This window comes from Manduca sexta, chromosome 1 (assembly GCF_014839805.1).
Source record: "Manduca sexta isolate Smith_Timp_Sample1 chromosome 1, JHU_Msex_v1.0, whole genome shotgun sequence".
Lineage (NCBI taxonomy): Eukaryota > Metazoa > Arthropoda > Insecta > Lepidoptera > Sphingidae > Manduca > Manduca sexta.
The window spans coordinates 5527457-5549270 of record NC_051115.1 but is presented as its reverse complement, the minus strand read 5'-3'; the positions used below and the strand labels follow the sequence as shown (position 1 = coordinate 5549270).

At 38.9% G+C, this 21814-nt stretch overlaps 1 protein-coding gene across 1 annotated transcript in view; it reads left to right on the top strand.

Moving 5' to 3' along the window:
- Positions 1 to 21612, top strand: part of LOC115451560 (cytoplasmic aconitate hydratase) — a 54906-nt gene extending 33294 nt beyond the window's left edge. The window contains exons 12-22 of the mRNA XM_037439947.1: positions 11482 to 11644; positions 12315 to 12415; positions 13515 to 13634; positions 14490 to 14646; positions 15533 to 15639; positions 15735 to 15863; positions 16329 to 16465; positions 17981 to 18154; positions 19308 to 19404; positions 19888 to 20070; positions 21307 to 21612. Of these exons, the coding sequence (XP_037295844.1) occupies positions 11482 to 11644; positions 12315 to 12415; positions 13515 to 13634; positions 14490 to 14646; positions 15533 to 15639; positions 15735 to 15863; positions 16329 to 16465; positions 17981 to 18154; positions 19308 to 19404; positions 19888 to 20070; positions 21307 to 21417 (1479 nt within the window). The 3' untranslated portion in view covers positions 21418 to 21612. The remainder of the gene's footprint in view (positions 1 to 11481; positions 11645 to 12314; positions 12416 to 13514; positions 13635 to 14489; positions 14647 to 15532; positions 15640 to 15734; positions 15864 to 16328; positions 16466 to 17980; positions 18155 to 19307; positions 19405 to 19887; positions 20071 to 21306) is intronic.
- Positions 21613 to 21814: the final 202 nt, after the last annotated feature.

Below are 21814 nucleotides of genomic sequence, written 5' to 3'. Positions count from 1 at the left end.
AAATTCTTTAAATTTAGCTGTTGAAAGTCCAATCTACGCAGAATGAGTTCAGTGTCTTGAAGTCTGGCAGCCGGTCTTTTGTGTTAATATTAAATAATATCAGCCCTGTATTATATACTGTCCCACTGTTGGACACGGGCCTCCTCTACTGAGAGGAATTAGGCCTTTATCCACCACGCTGGCCTAGTGCGGATTGGTAGACTTCACACACCCTCGAAAATTCCTATAGAGAATTTCTCAAGTATGCAGGTTTCCTCACGATGTTTTCCTTCACCGTTAAAGCAAGCGATAATTCACAAAGAATACACACATGATTTTTTAGAAAAGTCAGAAGTGTGTTTGGTATTTGAACCTGCGGTCATTCGTCTCGGCAGTCCGTTCTACAACCAACTAGGCTATCGCCGCTTTTGGGTTACAATTAAATTAAATATAGAACAAGATCTCAGGCTTGTTTAAGCTTCCAACCAACTTCTCAATTGAAATAAGGATGTTTTTTTTTAATTTCAATAGCCTCACGAATCATCCTAGGCAGGAAATCAGTGTTCTATGGCAAGGTTTTGCGGCTTCTTAACATAAAAAATAAAACAAAAAAGTAGTTTTATTTTAATAATATTGGATTTATCACGATTTTTTTTTTGTTTTAAGTATTCAATAGCTTATTTAAAAAGTATGTTCATGAATAACAAATGTTACATCAAAAAATTCGGTTTTATTTTACTGTTTTATTTAATTTTGTCGTTAAATGCTAATATAGTGTGCGTGAGTATATTTTTGACTGGTTTGATGTCGTGACGAATTCTCTTGGAGTAGTAGTAGTGGCATTACGTGTAAAATTAAAATTACTTTTAATTGATATTTATCTTGTTCAAAACTTAAACTTTTTTAACCGCCTTCAAAAAAGGAGGAGGTTATCAATTCGACGTGAATGTTCTCTTTTTTTTTAATTAGGCAGCGACTCTAAAATCGGTATACAGTATAAACCTGTTATGAGAAATTATTTTTTGGTTTTGAGTGGTTTTTGAAGGCGGTTTAATTTTTTGTTAATTTTTTTTTAAATCTACAATTCGAGAAACTCATTGTAAAGTTATATTCAAGATGATGAGTATGTAGTTTCATTTAGTAAGGCAATATCAAATGACTCAGTTTAGAGAAGGGCAGAAAAATAAAATTTATGTTTGTGTTTCAAATATATTGACAGTAAAATTTCGACACTGGAAATAATAATAATACTATATGTATTATAAAACGAAGTCCGCCTTTTCTCTCTGTCTGTATGTGATCGATTTTCTCAAAATCTACTGAACGGATTTTGATGTAATTTGGTATGGAGATAGTTTAAGACCCTGGGAAGGTTATAGGCTACTTTCTATCCCGGGAAAATATATAGCGGAACTTTTATGCCCAAAACTCCTTCACGCGGGCGAAGCCACAACAGCTAGTATATTGTATTCTATAATTAAAAACATAAAAGAAACAAAAAAATGGTTAGAATTTTATTTCCTTTATTTATTTTGAAGACTTCTACATGCCAGTTACATAACTTAATCAAAAAGTACAAAATCAACTTAAATAATTATTTTAAACTAGCTGACCCGACAGACGTTGTCCCGTCTTAACTATGAATTTGCAGCGCACATTCTGTCAATCGCTGACAGTTATTTCAAACAATTGACAGTTATATAAAATTAATATTTTCGTAAATTTACTGATTTCCCGCGCAATTTTTTGAATTTTTTCTTTCATAAGAACCTTCCTGACAATAACAAACACATCAAAAAAAAATATAAGGTCCAGGCGTTCACGCGTGATGGCGTGACCAAGGGAAATAGGGATTCATTTTTATATATATACTTAGCTCCACTGGGTAGCAGATTTTCCAAAATATTTGGTTTATAATGGATCCTCTTGTTATCTTCAGCAGTGTACCACGAGGAGCAGTCATCACGATCCCAGTGATGACTTGACATCTCCTGGGGAAGTGATTACTGCACCTCGCATACTTGCCTTTATTGCCAATTACATTTATTTTTTTAGAGACAAGCTTGTTCGCCTGATGGTAAGCGATACGACCGATAAATAGTGGAAAAACCAACACCTTGAATTACAAAGTACTGTTTGGTATTCCACTGCGCTCGCCAACCTGAGATATGAGATGATAAGTCTTATTATCTAAAAATCTTCTTGGGAATCTTCTAGAATGTTCTCGAAGCATCGCCGCACAGAACTATCCAGTGATTTAGCTTTATGATAAATATCACTCCAAAGCTAAGTCACCAAATATCTCTATAACGGCTGGGTTTCTTCCAGTCTTGTACAGGTTCGAGTTAGAAGAAATCTAAATACATTCTATTCTGACTATAATATACATTTGCATAGGAACGTAAATGGCATGTGATTAATAAGCATTAAATGGGCAGGGTTTACTCACGTACAATATATAATAATTATATCGGCTATGTATATTCTTTCCCACTGCTAAGCCTCCTATACTGAGAGGGATTAGGCCTTAGTCCACCACGCTGTAGTGCGGGCAGACTTCACACACCCTCGAAATTCCTATAGAGAACTTCTCAGGTATGCAGGTTTCCTCACGATGTTTTCCTTCACCGTTAAAGCAATCGATAATTCACAAAGAATACACACATAACTTTAGAAAAGACAGAGGTGTGTTTGTGATTTGAACCTGCAGACATTCGTCTCGGTAGTCCGCTACGTATGATATTAAAAAGAAACCTTTCGAAAAAAAGTATTCAATCCATTATATTTTTTGTTATAATGAAAGTATTAAGACAGAAAAATCGTCATAATATCACACACATCACGCATTTATCCCCGAAGAGGTATGCAAAGGCGCAACCAGAACACCCACTTTTCGCCAAGTGTGTTCCATCCCATGATGTGATAGGAGTCTATCGCCGTATCGGACACAAATTCCAGACTCCGAGCTGATATTGAGCGGAAAAATCCAAAGATTACCCGACCCGGGATTCGAACCCAGAACGCTGCCGTACCGCGCGTGCAGAATTAGGTCACCGCCACTCGATTATATTTCGTAACGTACATTTATTTTGACAAATATTCAAGTACCAAATTTTTTTACCAATTTGCAAATACCTAGTACCACAATAGTCCAAAATTCGCGTAAATAAAAATAACACTGACAAATATAACTAATTGTAAATTTTACGTTCACAAATGACACTTACGTATACAAATTATAGTCATATTTCTCTACCAAGCTTATATATAGTTATCAATTGACCGCTATCTAGTTTTAACCACATTTGTATATATAGGGCGTTTATTTATCAATACGTATTTTTATTGCTTTGACGAGACGAGCTTGCCGTTCCTCTGATGGTAAGCGATACCTATAAACAGTAGAAACACCAACCTGAATTACAAAGTGTTTGGTATTCCACTGCGCTCGTCATGAGACATGAGATGTTAAGTCTTATGTCCAGTACTTACACTGGCTACAATGTCCTTCAAACAGGACAACAGTGACTACACACTGCTGGCAGCAGAAATAAACAATGCGGTGCTAACTACCCAGGCGGAGTCACATATGAGAGCCCTGCTACCAGTGAAAGAATCTCTCATCAGTCAACTGATGACCCTTCCACAGTCATCACAATTATGCATGTTGCAATCGGATATACCCATGCTGATCCCGGAACGCGACACTTACATGGGCCACTATGGCGGGTTTTAATACCTTGCGGACGGTCGCTATCTAGGCGGATATAAATCCTACCACCAGCGAAAATGACTTTTAAACATGATACTTCAAACTTGGCTTAGGGTAAGCGAAAATACCTAGTTACTAAAATTATGGTTAGGGACTCGGTCGAATGCTCGCTCGGTTGCATTACTTCGGTATGACATTGGGCCGTAGGACCGGTAACATAACCGTTCTAATGGTCAAGTGGTGCTAATACATGATAATAGATACCTCTGGGCCGTCACGTATGCGCCGAAGGACACCGCGGGTTTTGGTTGGAGCCAGTGAGGGGTATACAGGAGTTAGAGACTCGATCCTATACTCCAGAGTGACATTGGGCCTTACCGGTGAAAACATAACCGTTCCACTCACACTTCTACCCCGAGTGACTAAAAAGGTTTGCTTGTTTGGTTTATCAGTTTAAAGAACACAATAAATATTTTTCCAGAGAGATTAATTATATTATTTAGCGGATTTCGACCGCCCAGTGACCACGAAAGCTGTAGTCTTCGAAACGTCGGGAGAATTATATATAAATACCGCGATAAAATCCGAAATATAACGATTTCTTATGTTTACGCGAATGTTAGACATTGAATTTAAACTACTTTTCGGATTCTATCGCGATTTTTTGCTTGAAGATTTTGCAGCCTTCATGGCCACGGGGGGGACTGAGGTGTTGTTCATCCGTAAAGTCAAAGTTACAATATATACCAACATTTTAAAATTATAAAACTTTTTAAAATTTTAGCTGTTGGTGGTCCGATCCACGCAGAATGTAGGTAGATATTGTAACTTTAACTTTACGGATGAACAACACCTCAGTCCCCCCCGTGACCATGAAGGCTGTAGAGTCTTCGAAACGTCGAGAGAAAACTAACATAAAACTCCGCGATAGAATGCGAAAAGTAGTTTAATTTCAATATCCGACATATAGTTAAATTTAAAGTCTAACATTCGCGTAAACGTAAAAATTCATTATTCCAGAGAGTTATTAAAACAAACATTCTGTATAAAGTTATCAAAAATCTATCATTTAACCGCAAACTTAATGATAAATTAATGTTTCTTCGTAAATTATTATTGAAATGTTCTAGGTATTTTTTATTTCTACAAAAAGGTTCCTTTGTTTCATTTTGTACATTATTTTATATGTAATAAAAAATAATTAATAAAAGAAATTCGTTTGTGAAATCGGCATCTAAATTGGTTGAAAAATAGAAAGAAAGATTTATTATTGGATCAATAACAGTATAACATGTACAATATAAGGAGAGACAAACAAAACATATACTTAAAGAAAAAATACAAAATTATACCCATTGTGCCAACAATGGGAACCCCCATTCAGCTTCTTGCTGCAGTACCAGCATGACTGATACTGTAGCGCTGATTTTCAATGACGTACGGGCACTAAGTTGGTGTGAAGCATAAATAAAAAATAAAGCAGTTATTCATATTTAACATATTTGTGAGCGGAGGTGGGGACGTGGTGTGGTTATCATGCTATCTCTCTCACGCACTCAGCGTTATGGTGCCACTTGGTGACGTCACAGTTTCCTATTACTGTCTTGATACCTATCTAATACTAAAGCCTCATAATTTACTAGTTTTTCTCACGGCTTCGCCCGCGTAAAGAAGTTTTCCGGGATCAAAGTCCCGCTATAAATTTTCGGATAGTAAGTAGCCTATAACCTTCCCAGGGACCTAAACTATTTCCATACTAAATTTCATAAAAAATCCGTTCAGTAGATTTTGAGAAAATCGATTACATACAGACAGACATTGGCGGCCTTAGTGGGCGCGAGGCGAAATTAAAAATACTTTTGGATTTTTCTTTTCTAAAAACTCCAAATACATATTATTCCTAAGAGCTACATGCTTTCCGTTAACTGTAGAGTAGTTTTGACATTGTGTTACTAAATGAAACCACATACTTATCTACTTGATAACACTACAATAAGTTACTTGAGCCGTAGATGTAAAATAAAAAATGTAACGAACAAAATAAATATCTATAAAAAGTAATTTTATTTTACGAGCCGTAACGACACTACAATTACTCTAAGAGAAGTTTTCTCGCGACAAAAGTCGCGCTTTATATTTTCCCTAGATAATATGAAGTCCATATTTTAAGTTAGACCGCTAGCAATAGATCGGTGAAAACTGCATTTAATTCCATGTAAGAGTTATTGCGTGACGCGTGTACAAACATACAGATTCTAAAAACTATTGTTTTGTCTTCTATTAGTCTAATAATGACCTCCATATTCGTTTTTTTTCAATATCTATAATGTAGACATCGGCCTGTAACAATTTTATTATACGAGTGATTCTTTCCTAAGCGAATTTCGCCCATAGCGATAAATCTCAACCGAGATCAGCCACGCAGGATATTATAGTGCACGAGTGTGTGCAATACACAAGCACTCTGTTCCTTCTCATAGTCCGGTGAGACATGACCGGAGAGAGATCAGCAGGAGATATTATAGTGCACGAGTGTGTGCAATACACAAGCTCTCTGTTCCTTCTCATAGTCCGGTGAGACGACATGACCGGAGAGAGATCAGCAGGAGATATTATAGTGCACGAGTGTGTGCAATACGCAAGCACTCTCTGTTCCTTCTCATAGTCCGGTGAGACATGACCGGAGAGAGATCAGCAGGAGATATTATAGTGCACGAGTGTGTGCAATACACAAGCACTCTCTGTTCCTTCTCATAGTCCGGTGAGACATGACCGGAGAGAGATCAGCAGGAGATATTATAGTGCACGAGTGTGTGCAATACACAAGCTCTCTGTTCCTTCTCATAGTCCGGTGAGACATGACCGGGGACAGATCAGGACCAACGGCTTTACGTGCTTACGGGGATATCACACAGCCAACTTCCGAGTTGCGACTGTGTTTTAAGATGGAAAAACCCAGTCACAATTATTTTTGACCGACCCGGGATTCGAACCCAGAACCTCAGCGCTGTAGTTTTACTCGCAGTGTGTACAACTACGCCGCCGAGGAAGAAGAAAATGTTTCTTCTTATAAAAGAAAAGAAACTTACCTGAAACCCGCTTTTATTTTCAAATATTTCACCATTAGACTACCAGCTAGTCTTGTTCTGAAGATTAGGGGTCCGAATATAATGTGATTTCTCGAGTTCGACCGTAAGACATCGGAATAAAACTTGTTTTCGGTTAAAATCGCTGTTTTTTCTATTTTAACTTTCTGCCATTTTGAAGATTTCCGTCTTTATGGTCACGGCTGACTGGCAGTTGGTTGTTCGAAGTTAGCTTCTATCTACCTACATTTAGAATTAGATATTTTATTTAACCTATTTGTCATCGGAATGTTAGCCGGCTAACATGACAGCTACATGACATTACGCGTGTCACGGAAAAATAACCTTACTATGTAATAAATAATAAGGTTATATTTCCGTGACGCGCGTAATGTCATGTAACTGGCATGTTAGCCGGCTAACATGTCAAGCATTAAGTAGTTAAATTAGCTGTGGAATAATTAAAATACAAAATACCGCGATAAAATCCAAAAACCATTGAAATGAGACTGTTTTTCGTGGTTATATCGCGATTTTTTATATGAAATTATATAACAAAAAATAATTGTAAAATATACGTATATATTGTAACTTTGATATCAGATGACCAACACCTCACTCCGCCGTGACCATGAACGCTTGCAGTCTTCAAAACTTCAGGAGAAAATTATAAAAGGAAAATCCGTAAAACAAATTTATTTCAATATCTAACAGAAGTTCTCTATAGGAATTTCGAGGGTGTGTGAAGTCTACCCGCACTACAGCGTGGTGGACTAAGGCCTAATCCGTCTCAGTAGTAGAGGAGGCCCGTGCAGCAGTGGGCAAATATATAATACAGGGCTGATATTATCAATATCCAACATTCGCAAACGTAAAAAATAGTTACCCAAAACTAGTTTCATTTCGATAAAATCCAGTAGCTAGCAGTGATTTTTTTCACAAGGTAATTCGAGATAAAAAAAATAGTACCTTAACATACCGCGTTTAACAGAAAACACACTCCAACGTATATAAATTTAAAAGGGAAGCCGGTAGGAACCTGGTTGTATAAACACTTCACCACTGCTAGCCAGGTTATTTGGTTTGATATGCTCCCGAAACCGCACTAGAAGTCGCTAGTAATCAATTCACATTTAATCACGCACCACGGAAACACTACTGAATCGTCTTAACGCCAGGTCAATATATTTATTGAAAAATAATACATGCTCAGCGATTCAGTTCCTTATTTTTGTATTTTATACTTATATATAAAGGTGAAGAGTTTGTTTGAACAAACTAATCTTAAAAACTACTGAACAGATCTTGATAATGTTTTTTTTAGTCGTGAGTTGCTATAGGCTACTTTTATCCCGATAGAACTTCGTCACGCGATCGGAGTCGCAGACAAAAGCTAGTTATATTATAAATGTTAAGAACGCGGGAACCGGGAACGGATAGATCATGTCCTGGATTAAAACAATATGGACTGTTTATCCCGAAATAAATGGGACCTTCGGGTTGCAATTGAGTTTTAGTAATCTGGAAAAGAATACGTTTCTGTGTTTTTGAATGTTCTACGTGGAGGAACTCGCGGGCAAATGTTAGTTGTACATAATGGAAATTTCGCCTGAGCGAAGACGCGGACAAAAATTTGTTATACATAATGAAAATAGGGGACCGGCCTATGCTTGGTTTTGTACATTATTCTATATGTAATGGTTAATAATACGAAAAAGAAGCACTCCTGCGAAAACTGCATAAAAATTGGTTAAAAATGAGCTTATAATTCATATTTAAAATATTGTAATGTGCAGAAGTGGGCGCGATGTGGGGATATCGCTTCATCTCTTTTTTTCGCACGCGTCGTAATTCCCGATGACGTCACACGTGGGTATTTCGTCTCTTTCCTGTTTCTTGTTAATTACCCCTTCCACCGAAATTCAGACTAATAACTAGTTGATTTTTTACCGGATTTTAATAATTCCTTCTGTATTATAATTTATATTATGTAAACATTTGATAATAGTAAAGAACGAAAATAAGTCCGGCACCCCATTTCGTCCGAGCGAAGACGAGAGCAAATGTTAGTTTAATACAACCAAATTTAACGCGAGCGAAGACGCGAGCAATAATTATTGCATAAACAACCAAATAAGTGTAACATAAATGTTGAAACAGCAAGGTTACAATTTTGCGTACGAAGCGGAAACGTTCGCGCAATAACGAAGAAAGCATTTATATTAAAAACGATACTATCTTTTTATTCGTTGTTATTTTGACACGTTTCAGTCTGTTGGGAACTAAACACTGGTAGAATATTCCCGGATAGCGATCGTATACAAGGTATGACAGCGGTGATAGCCTAGTTGGTTATGGAACGGACTGCCACAACGAATGTCCGCAGGTTCAAATCCCAAGTGCACACACCTCTGACTTTTCTAAACTCATGTGTGTATTCTTTGTGAATTTATCGTTCGCTTTAACGGTGAAGGAAAACATCGTGAGGAAACCTGCACATCTGAGAAGTTCTCTATAGGAATTTCGAAGGTGTGTGAAGTCTACCAATCCGCACTACAGCGTGGTGGACTAAGGCCTAATCCCTCTCAGTAGTAGAGGATGCCCGTGCTCAGCAGTGGGCAAGTATATAATAGAGGGCTGATATTATTATTATTACAAGGTATGATCCTCTAAAGGTCCATATGAGCGTGCCGGGATCAGCGTATTTTTCGCGGGCAATAAACGCTTTATCGCTACCATCAGTGGGTAATGGGGGGAAAGAAGGGGGGTTGTGGAACGGTTATTTTGGTTTCACCGGTCTTACGGCCCAATAGCAGTCATTGCGGACAATGTGTTCTGGCATTCTGTGTCATAGTATTGTGAACATGGATTTTAGTATATGATCAGAGTTGTAATCACTACATAGTATAAAACAAAGTCGCTTTCTCTGTCCCTATGTGTGCTTAAATCTTTAAAACTACGCAACGGATTTTGATGCGGTTTTTTTAATAGATAGAGTGATTCAAGAGGAAGGTTTGTATGTATAATAACATCCATTAAATAGTGGAGAAATACTGTTATTGTGTTATGTTATACCCGTGCGAAGCCAGAGCGGGCCGCTATGTTTTATATACAACGTTCACAGTTTTTCTGTAGTGTATTTCGTATCAACATTGCATCCGTGCGAAGCCGGGACGGGTCGCTAGTATTATATAGAACGGACATTGGAAAGATTGTCATACAAAAATCTTGCGCTTGTGTGATGGTTACTCAATCTACAGTGAAATAGCAAAACAATGTAAAATACTTCATAATGTTTCCATGGATTTGCACGTTTTGTAATGCGATTATTAGCATATTTGATGTAAATATATTATTTTTGTATAAATATCTCGCGGACATTTCAAATAAGACGACTTATTACTAAATGGTAATAACATTTGGAGCAAAAATACCTGATGTTCGATCTATAACTAACTATATAGTTTAATGCAATGACGTTTTACAAATAGACGCGTCATAGACTAACAAAATTGCACATAAAAACAGCGCAGTATTTACTATAGTCACAGCCCTAGCGGCTCGCATCGATACGGCCCGACTGGACCCGAGTGTTTCCGAATGGGCCCGAACGTCGACCGCCCCGTCGCCATGACAGTCAAATAAAATGCATTTATTAGTTTAAAAAATAAGTTAAAAAGTGTATACTTATTACTAACGTATGAAATGAAACGATTTTTTTAGTTGGAAGTTGGAGTATAATTTGTACATCGTCTAAAAACACAGGAAGGCATTTTATCTATAAAAATATAAAAAGTTAGTAAGCAGACTAGCCGCGACAGTGGTTGGAGGTGGACTAAGTGAATGTCGGGCAATTACCTTGCTTTCGTCTTACCAGTATTGAGCTCGGACAACGTATCTATGTAATAAAAACATTTTAGCTTTAATGTCTTATTATATGATCAATTTACATCTTATCCTAAAGTCGAGTATTACCCAAGACGTGATAAACAGACAATTGAACGTAACCTTGACACTATAATGATTGTAAACAAAATCAACACTAAGTAATGAATTTTCATTTGCCTGAATTGCTATTTATAAAATGTCGTACACATACGTCTTTTATGCCGAAGGGGTTCTTTTCTGGGTAACAACACTGGGGTATGCCGCGAATGGAATACTGGACCCCCGGCTTAGCGACTGTAGGGTCCTGGAGGAAAGTTGGAAGGAAGTGTGGGGGAATGATAAGGAAACCTCTTAGGACGGGAGGAGGGCAGAAGGCTAGGAATTGTTCGCGAGCCCTCATAGGCCTCAATGTGAATTGGCAACCATGAGGTATACACACAACTGTGTGCCTAGAGCGACAAAAGTCGCCCGTGCGGGCACGAGGTGTGAAGACCGAGGGCACAAGAATTGCCTCGGGGGGATCCCCAAGGGGTAGGTAGAGGCGCAACTGTTGCACTCATTTTCCGCCGTGTGTTGTCTGATAGGAGGCGAGCCTATCACATCATGGGACAAAATACTCCAGATGTGATATACTCCCGAGTGACATTGGTCTGTAAGACCGGTGAAATCAACATAACCGTACCACTCGCCCACCAGTGGCGGTATCGCGTTTTCTCCGAAAGAAAACACGTGGTTAGGGGAGAGGTGGGCAATTTCAGCTGCCTCTCAAGTTATGCCATTGTTAAAACTGCTAAGAGCTATCTTATTTGTCTCCAGATCGGATTCAAAGGATACGGCCTGTCCCCCGCCCAATTATCGTCATCAGGCGACTTCACGTTCTCCGACGGCAACACGTACAGCATCACGCACGGCTCAGTCATCATCGCGGCGATCACGTCGTGCACCAACACGTCAAATCCGAGCGTGATGCTCGGCGCCGGTGAGTGACTTTTCTTTTTAGGCATGGGAAGGTGACGTCACTGCATCTGATGGTAAGTGGAGTGGGGTCCAATAGAATGTCGACTGACCAGAGATGATTACCCCTTGATAGTTGCCACAATTATGCCTGTTGGAACAGGATATACAACGGAACGCGACACGTGGGCCACTATGGCGGGTTTTAACTTGTATACGGTCGCTATCCGGGCGGACATAAAATATCTCTTACCACCAGCAAACTAATATTACTTAGTAATAGATACTGTATAGTTCTAAAGATGCAATTATAAGAGAGAAGGTTCTTATGAAAGGAAAAAAATTCAAAAAATTGCGCGGAGAATTGGAAAATTTAAGAAAACTTAACGAAAATATAAATTTATTTTGTTGAAATAACTGTCAGCGATTGACAGAATGCGCGCTGCAAATTCATAGTTAAGACGGGACAACGTCTGTCGGGTCAGCTAGTGCATTATATAATTTAGAAAAAAAAATAAAATTTCTTCCTTTATTTTGGAAAAAAGCTATAGAAAAAAACAATTTTCTGATTCTATCGCGTTTTTTTTTTGTATTTAAATTGTCTCCATTCCTCCACCACATGACCATGAAGGCTGCAGTCATCGAAACATCTATTTTAAAATATATAATAAAACTAATTTATTTATTTGTTCTAGGTCTTCTGGCTAAAAAGGCAGTAGAGAACGGCCTGAGCGTTCTTCCGTACATCAAGACGTCACTATCTCCAGGGTCCGGAGTGGTCACATATTATTTGAGGGTAAGTTATACAGCTTATAATTCGCCAATTTGAAAATCTTTGGGAGAGGCCCATGTTCAGCAGAGGACATCCTGTGGCTGATGATCAAGTCATACAGGGAAATTATGACATAATAATATTAATAATATCAGCCCTGTATTATATACTTGCCCACTGCTGAGCACGGGCCTCCTCTACTACTGAGAGGGATTAGGCCCTAGTCCACCACGCTGGCCTAGTGCGGGTTTATAGACTTCACACACCTTCGAAAATTCTTAATAGAGAATTTCTCAGGTATACAGGTTTCCTCACGATGTTTTCCTTCACCGTTAAAGCAAGCGATAATTCACAAAGAATACATACATAATTTTTTTTTATTAGAAAAGTCAAAGTTGTGTGCCCTTGGGATTTGAACCTGCGGACATTTGTCTCGGCAGACCGTTCCACAACCAACTAGGCTATCGCTGCTACAGCATACAGCGTACAATAGGTCAATCTGAAAATCTTTGGGAGAGGCCCATGTTCAGCAGTGGACATCCTGTGGCTGAAGATCAAGTTATACAGGGAAATTTTGACACGCTTTAATTAAATTCTTACGGTAAAACCGTGTTAAAAATCCACAAGTATTGTCCGACGTCGACGTCCTGACCACAGAGGCGAAAAACTACGTACTTACATCCTCAATGAATCAACTAGTATGTCGTCCAGTGCGAAACGAGGCCTCTATAAGAAAGCGCCAACCATCCTGGATAGGTGGTAGGTCTGTCCATATGTGAGAGTCCGCTTGGGTAGGTACCACCGTAGTGTCTGCCGCCAAGCAGCAATGTGTACTCACTGTTGTGTTCTGGTTTGAAAATTGTAGCCAGTGTAACTACTGGACATAATAAACATCTCATGTCTCAGGATGGCAAGCGCAATAGAATACCAAACACTTTGTAATTTAAGGTGTTGATGTTTCTATTTATCGGTCGTATCGCTTACCATTAGGCGAACTGCAAGCTCGTCTCGTCATTCAAAATAATAAAAAAAACACAGGCAGCCGCAATCCATCCCGACTTTTTCAAGTCGTCGGTCTATAATTTCTTTCATTACTAATTTCTTACGTTCCCCATATTTGCAGGAGTCTGGCGTAGTCCCGTACCTGGAGAAACTTGGATTCAACATCGTCGGCTATGGGTGTATGACTTGCATCGGCAACTCTGGACCAATAGACGACAACATCGCTAACACTATTGAGAAGGTAAATTATTTCAGTTGAGGCCATAAATCAGCGTATAATGTAGCTGAATGAGTGTGGATTGTAGCTGAATGAGTGTGTAATGTAGCTGTATGAGTGTGTAATGTATTAGAATGAGTGTGAAATGTAGCTGAATGAGTGTATAATGTATCCGAATGAGTATTTTATGTAGCCGAATGAGTGTGTAATGTATCTGAATGAGTGTGTAATGCATTAAAATTTGTGTGTTATATAGCTGAACGAGTATGTAATATGTCTGAAGTAGCTGTGCCCGCAGCTTTAACCGCGTCAAATCAGTATGTCACAAAGTATTTCCCACGTATATCTCGACCCACGAGATTTTTTACCCAACATGCGATCTCTTCAACAATAATCGTTATATTTCAGTCAATTTACATAAAACCATAATGTACTATTAACCTAAACCTTCCTCAAGAATTGCACTATCTTTCAGTAAAAACCGTACAAAAATCCGTTCGGTAGATTTTGAAAAAATCGATCACATACTGACAGCTTTTGGGGACATTATTTTATAATGTAGCTGAATGAGTGTGTAATGTAGCTGATTGAGTGTGTAATGTAGCTGAATGAGTGTATAATGTATCCGAATGAGTGTGTAATATAGCTGAACGAGTGTGTAATGTAATTGAATGAGTGTGTAATGTAGCTGAATGAGTGTCTATTGCATCTGAATGAGTGTATGCTGTATCTGGAGTAGGGTATAATGCAGCTGATGAGTGTATAACATATCTTAGCACGTGTATAACATGAAAGAATAGTTTACTACTGTAACAATATACGCACACGAATTCCATGGCGCAATCGCGAAAAATAATTTTAAACCTAAATAATCTCCAGAACGAGCTAGTTTGCTGCGGAGTGCTCTCCGGTAACCGCAACTTCGAGGGTCGGATCCATCCGAACACGAGAGCTAACTACCTCGCCTCCCCACTGCTGGTCATAGCGTACGCTCTCGCCGGCACCGTGGACATTGACTTCGAGACGCAGCCGTTGGGTAAGTTTTAACCGACTTTACAAAAAAGGAGGTTCTCAGTTAGACTGTATGTTTTTGTGTTTGTAACTTCAGAACTCTTGACTGGTGATCCGATTTTGATGATGTTTTTTATTTGAAAATTTGTACTTCCCGTGTGGTCCCATATAGTTATTGTTGGACCCTTAACTTCGGAGATAAATCAGAAATCCCTTAAAATGGTGTCGACTATGATGTCCACAACGTATACTGATTTTTACTAACACAAAAAGGAAAAAAATATATATTACCTATACACTGGTTACCAATTTTGGAGTCAGTAAGTCACCGTTAAGGCGAGCGATGCTCCATAAACACATAACTTCGAAGTCAGACGTGTTTGGGTTTGGATCCTGACATCCCTCACTGCAGTCCATTCCACGTCCAACCACGCCATGATGCACATTTTACACACACACACATCATCACGCATTTATCCCCGAAGGGGTATGCAGAGGCGCAACCACGGCAACCACTTTTCGCCAAGTATGTTCCGTCCCATGATGTGATACGAGCCTATCGCCATATCGGGCACAAATTCCAGACTGAGCTGATACTGAGCAGGAAAACCCAAATATCATTTGCCCGACCCTGGATTCGAACCCAGGACCTCAAAGCGCTGCCGTACCGCGCATGCAGTACAACTACGCCACCGAGGCAGGCACATTCTCCTGGGCTCTCTTGGTTTGCCGGCAAACCTGACAGCTACATGAAATTTACGTGTGTCACGGAATTATAACCTTACATACTACATAATAAGGTTATTTTTCCGTGACACGCGTAATGTCATGTAGCTGTCAATGTTTGCCGGCAAACATTCAAGATATGTCACGGGTTAAATGTTTAAAATGACTATAATATATGTATACAGGTAAGAGATCGGACGGCAGTGCGGTGTACTTACGCGATATATGGCCAACCAGATCCGAAATACAGGAAGTGGAGAACAAATACGTCATCCCTGGCATGTTCAAAGAGGTAAAACTCCTTTATTATTAATGTACCTCTGTTGAGAGGGTTTTAGACCTTAGTCGACCGTCTGGGAATGGGATAAATAGAATTAATGTTTCCAGGTGTACGAGAAGATAGAGCTGGGCTCCCCATCATGGCAGTCGTTGTCAGTGCCACAAGGGAAGCTGTATGGGTGGGATCCTAACTCCACTTACATAAAGAAGCCACCGTTCTTTGACGGAATGACCAGGGTGAGTTCATTTAGATACATATTTTTTTATTTTTGCCGATAAAATTATAAAAAAAAGGTGTAAAAAAATACTGGACTAATTGCAATTTGAATGACATGTAACTAGAACTTCGCAATTACATAGAGCAATAATAAAAAATGCAATTACATAGAGCAATAATGAAAAATGCAATTACATAGAGCAGTAATAAAAAATGAACTCAAAAGTTCGCCTGCCAGGCTTCATGCACTGTGAGCTCATTCTGAGTAGATCGGACCGTAATCAGCTAAAAAATAACATTGTTAAATTCAGGTAGATATTGTAACTTTGACTCTTTGGACTAACATCACACTCCCTCCGAGACCACGAAGGCAGTCTTCGAAACAGGAGAAAATTATAAAAAAAACCTCGATAAATCTTTAAAATAGTTTTACATCAATGTCTCATTCATGTAAACATAAATATAAAATTGTCATTTTTTTCCAGTCCCTCCCCTCCATAAAGAGTATAGACAACGCCCGCTGCCTGCTGCTGCTCGGCGACTCGGTGACGACCGATCACATCTCCCCCGCCGGCTCGATCGCCCGCAACTCGCCTGCAGCCAGATACCTCGCCGCTAGGGGGTGAGTAGCACACACACACACACATACACACACACACAACATCACGCATTTCATCCCCGAAGGGCTATGCAGAGGCGCAACCAGGGCACCCACTTTTCGCCAAGTGTATTCCGTCTCATGATGTGATATAGCGAGCCTATCATATCGGGCAGAAATTCCAGACTTCGGGCTGATACTGAGCAGAAAAACCCAAATATCACTTTGCCCGACCCGGGATTCGAACCCAGGACCTCAGAGCGCCGCCGTACCGGGTGATTAGCGAGATATGTAAAGACATAGGACCTATAGGGGTGATAACACGCCTGCAGCCAGATAATTCGCCGCTAGGGGGTGAGTAGCGAGATATGGGGGCCCTATTCTATCTATAGGGGCGATACGTCGCCGCTAGGGGGTGAGTAGCGAGATATGAGGGCCCTATTCTATCTATATGGGGGATAACTCGCCTGCAGCTAGATATCTCGCCCCAAGGAGGTGAGAAGCGAGATACGTCGTCAGGGACTACTATAGGGGCGAATCCGATGATCAGAGAGCCCTATTCCATCTACAGGGATATGTTCTTCAAATAAAAAGCCAGTAATTGCAAAAAGATGGATAGACCTTGTAAACGGAACAGGGAGCTCTGACCAAATATTTTGTTCTTATTTATTAAATTATTTTATAAAATTGTCATATATTTAAGTACAAATGAATACAGGGCTTTCAATGGTGACGCTGTGTCATCAGGTTTCGCTATTTCATACGTAGCTCATCTCCTTATAGTATGTATCATGTTAGACATGATCATTATGGTTATCATTATTAGAATCATTATAATCAATATAATTATAATCATAAGTGACATAATTTTCAGAATAAATTTAACCCTTTTCATATAATTATTGTGATTATAGCTAATCGGTCATCATTACTATTATCATAATTAAAATTATATTAATAATGTTAATAAGAGTAATATAATTTTATGATTATTTAGCATATTATCACTAACATCGTGGTAATAGTCATAAGCAAAATAATTACTAGTATTACTGAATAATTTATACAATTTCGCTCATAATGTAATAGTTATTATACTCGGCATATTAAGAATCATTATTATAATCATCATAATCAACATCATAATTATCATTATAATCATTTTAAATTTGTGTTTTAGCCGGAATTTAGCGTTATACTAGCTTTTTGTCGCGACTTCGCATGCGTAAAGAACTTTTTCGGGATAAAAGTGCAGTACAACTACGCCACCGAGACAGTCAATTCCATTCAAATGCAATAAAACAATTTAAATCCCACATTTATCGTTCGCTTTAACGGTAAAGGAAAACATCGTGAGGAAACCTGCACATCTGAGAAGTTCTCTATAGGAATTTCGAAGGTGTGTGAAGTCTACCAATCACTACAGCGTGGTGGACTAAGGCCTAATCCCTCTCAGTAGTAGAGGAGGCCCGTGCTCAGCAGTGGGCAAGTATATAATACAGGGCTGATATTATTATATTATTATTATAAATTCCGCAGCCTCACGCCGCGCGAATTCAACTCATACGGGTCGCGTCGCGGCAACGACGCGGTGATGTCGCGCGGCACGTTCGCCAACATCCGCATCGTCAACAAGATGTCGCCCACGGTTGGGCCGAGGACCACGCACCATCCCAGCGGAGATGTCATGGACATATTCGATGCTGCTGACAGGTTTGTAATCACTACATAGTATAAAACGAAGTCGCTTTCTCTGTCCCTTTGTATGCTTAAATGTTTAAAACTACGCAACGGATTTTGATGCGTTTTTTTTAATAGATAGAGTGATTCAAGAGGAAGGTTTATATGTATAATAATAACATTAAATAGTGGAGAAATATTGCACCCGTGCGAAGCCGGGGCGGGTCGCTAGTGGTTTATAATTTTGTAAATACATTAGCTTTTGCTCGCGGCTTCGCCCGTGTGAGAGAGTTTCCCGGGATAGAAAGGAGCCCATAACCTTCCCAGGGTCTTAAACTATCTCCATGCCAAATTTCATAAAAATCCGTTCAGTAGATTTTGAGAAAATAACATACAGACAGAAAAGGAGACTGTTTTGAGATATGTATAGGTGAGTCCCAGGTGACCTTAACACGAATTTGTACATTATAGTATACGTTATGGTGTCGTTTAAGTAAAAATATAAAGGGGCTGTTGACGATGAGTCTATAATTAACCAGTTAAGAATAGGCGTTATTATTTCTCAGTGCTGACGGCATGGCAACCTTCGCAGTGCGTAGACATAGGGCCGTTGCGATTGGCTAATATTGAGATACAACCTGAATCTAGTTGGCTGTCAGATAAACAAAGCTGAGAAACAGACTTGTTATCACAGCAATGCTCCTTAGATAAATAACGTTTACGAATGCACGCGTAAATGTATTGAGCTATTTAATAAACAAGTTAAACTATTTTTCATATTTTATCGCGATTTTAATATTTTAGTTTTTCCACCTCATTTTAATGTCTAACATTCGCGTAAACATAAGAAGTTATCTAGCTTAAGTTGTTATTTAAGAGCGTATTCTCAGCTGAGTTAGCATTTAATAAACAAAACTCAACTGTCAAAATCCGTCTAATTTTGTGACTTGAAATGTTTGACTTAAAATGACATTTGTGACTTAAAATGACATTTGGAATGTTATTATTTGTTTATTGAATAGCGTTGAACTTAAGATGTTGACTTTAATTCGACAGCGTATCAGCAATGTCGCACTTGAGAGCGAACTTGAAATGCACATTATAATAATACGGCCCATAGAACCTAGTATGACTAAGCTTGTAATATCACATCATAAACATATTATTCGTAAAATTTGACCCTCAGGTACGCAGCAGAGAACGTGCCCCTAATAGCAGTGGTGGGGAAGGACTACGGGTCAGGGTCCAGCAGGGACTGGGCCGCTAAGGGACCTTACTTGTTGGTAAGTTAAGAATAGGGAAAGGAGTATGGCATGGAGTAGAGTAGACGTTCCCGAACATTTTTTCGGGAACCGTGAGCAATCCCGAGGGTTTTAAAAAAAATGTTATCAGGAAATGTGTCAAATATATTGCTATAGATAAGCGGTAAATTGAAATAAATCTTAGTTCAAATTCATTCATAACCCACATACAAGAAGGCAAGGCAAAATAGTCGACGGTCGAACACTCCCATCTCTGCCCGCGCGCCTTGCAAAAATATGTTTAGAACTGTCCGGGAAAAAAAACATATTTCGCCCATATATCCGGGATTTTTGTCGTGTTTATCCGACATCGGAAATTGAGGTGATAGCAGCCTTACATGTGACTCATGAACGAGAGTCACCCGTGACACATAACCGTGGATCACCCGTGACTCATACCTATGTAATAACCTTACGTTCTGTAACCAGCGTTCCTCTACTCACCCCTGGCCATCTTCCATCCAGGGTATAAAAGCGGTGATAGCCGAATCCTTCGAACGCATCCATCGCTCCAACCTGGTGGGGATGGGCATCATACCGCTGCAGTTTATGGGGGAGAATGCCGAGACCCTGGGCTTGACTGGAAGCGAGCGGTTCACCATCAATGTACCAGAGAACGTCGCGCCTGGAGAGGTTATTGATGTGCAGGTGAGGATCTTTATTGCTGTGAATGATGAGACAAGCTAGCCGTTCTGATGGTAAGCGATACGACCGAGAAACACTAACACATTAAAAAAAATACTTTATTTATCACGTAGTCCAACAAAGTTGCACTTATGATACGTCAAAACAAAGCATAAGAATAATTATTATTATTTGTAAACAACTATTAAAATTACTCATATAACTATGGACATTTTAAATTAGGGATAAAATTTATACTAAAGACATTTGAATTACAAAGTGTTTGGTATTCCACTGCGCTCGTCTGAGACATGAGATGTTAATTATTATGTCCAGTTACACTGGCTATAAAGTTCAAACCGGAACACAAGTGACTACATACTTGGCGGTAGAAATAGACATTGCGGTGGTACCCAGACGGACTCTCACATATGAGAGAGCTACCAGAGATGTTTAGTATACTGAATGTTTTCTTAAACGTACATTGTAAAGTGTCCCCACTGCCTGATGGTAAGTAGGGTCCAATAGTGTCGACTGATGAGATGATTAGCCCTCAGTCGACACAATTGACAACATTTCAAAATGTAAACGCGCCTAAAACAAAAATACAGTTTCTTAATTTTTCTACTCTGAGTTCGATTATGTATTTTTTATATTTTTTTGATACTTGTAACAAAAATATTTGATGACGTCATACATACGATGTATATTCTATAGACACGAACGTCCATATAAACTATTTGTTCAAAATCTGAACTAAAATAACAAAACGTCACTGTTGTAACCTATTTATTCAGTTTAACAACAAATGATTCTACTTATTTGATTAATATTTTTTATTCAAATCCAAGTGTACACTTAGACTCGAGTTCTTATATCATGAGCGCCACTCCGTACACAACCACAAGCTGTCAGTATTGACCATACTCGTCAGTTTGAATGGATTGCAGTTCAATTCAGTTGAAAACAGTAAATGTTTAGAACGCCAAATCTAGTACGTAGTACATATATATCGATGTGTTCAGTGGACTTTACTGATGATGTACTAGACAGTCCACTATTGACACCATTCTAGTCAGTTTGTATTGATTGCAGTACAATTCAGTTGAACAGGGAGTGTTCGTACATACGTATCGATAATTGACACTCATGTTTTTATTGACACCATTCTAGTCAGTTTGAATGGATTGCAGTACAATTCGGTTGAACAGCTAGCATTTCCACATATATATCGATGACTGACACTATTTTTTTTTCCAGGTGGACACCGGCAAGTCATTCCAGGTGAAAGTAAGATTCGATACTGAAGTGGACCTCACCTACTTCAGGAACGGAGGCATCCTCAACTACATGATTAGGAAAATGCTCTAATTTTAAATTTAGAATTAACTAACCGCCATTTTGAATTAACGACTTTTTGTATCTCAATGGACCAATCAGATCAAAGTATTTTAAATGAAAAGTATAATGCAAGACTTAGTCATAGACCAGAGAGAAGACTAGATGTATGCTAAATGTAGAAATGTTCAAAATTGAGTTTTTTTCATTAACACAATTTTTTTTGTTTTCTGTATTTTTTTTATTGCTGTGAATGACGAGACGAGCTTGCCGTTCTGATGGTAAGCGATAACTATAAACAGTAGAAACACCAACGCCTTGAATTACAAAGTGTTTGGTATTCAGCGCTCGCCATGAGACATGAGATGTTAATTATTATGTCCAGTAGTTACACTGGCTACTTCACAAACCGAAACATAACAGTGACTAA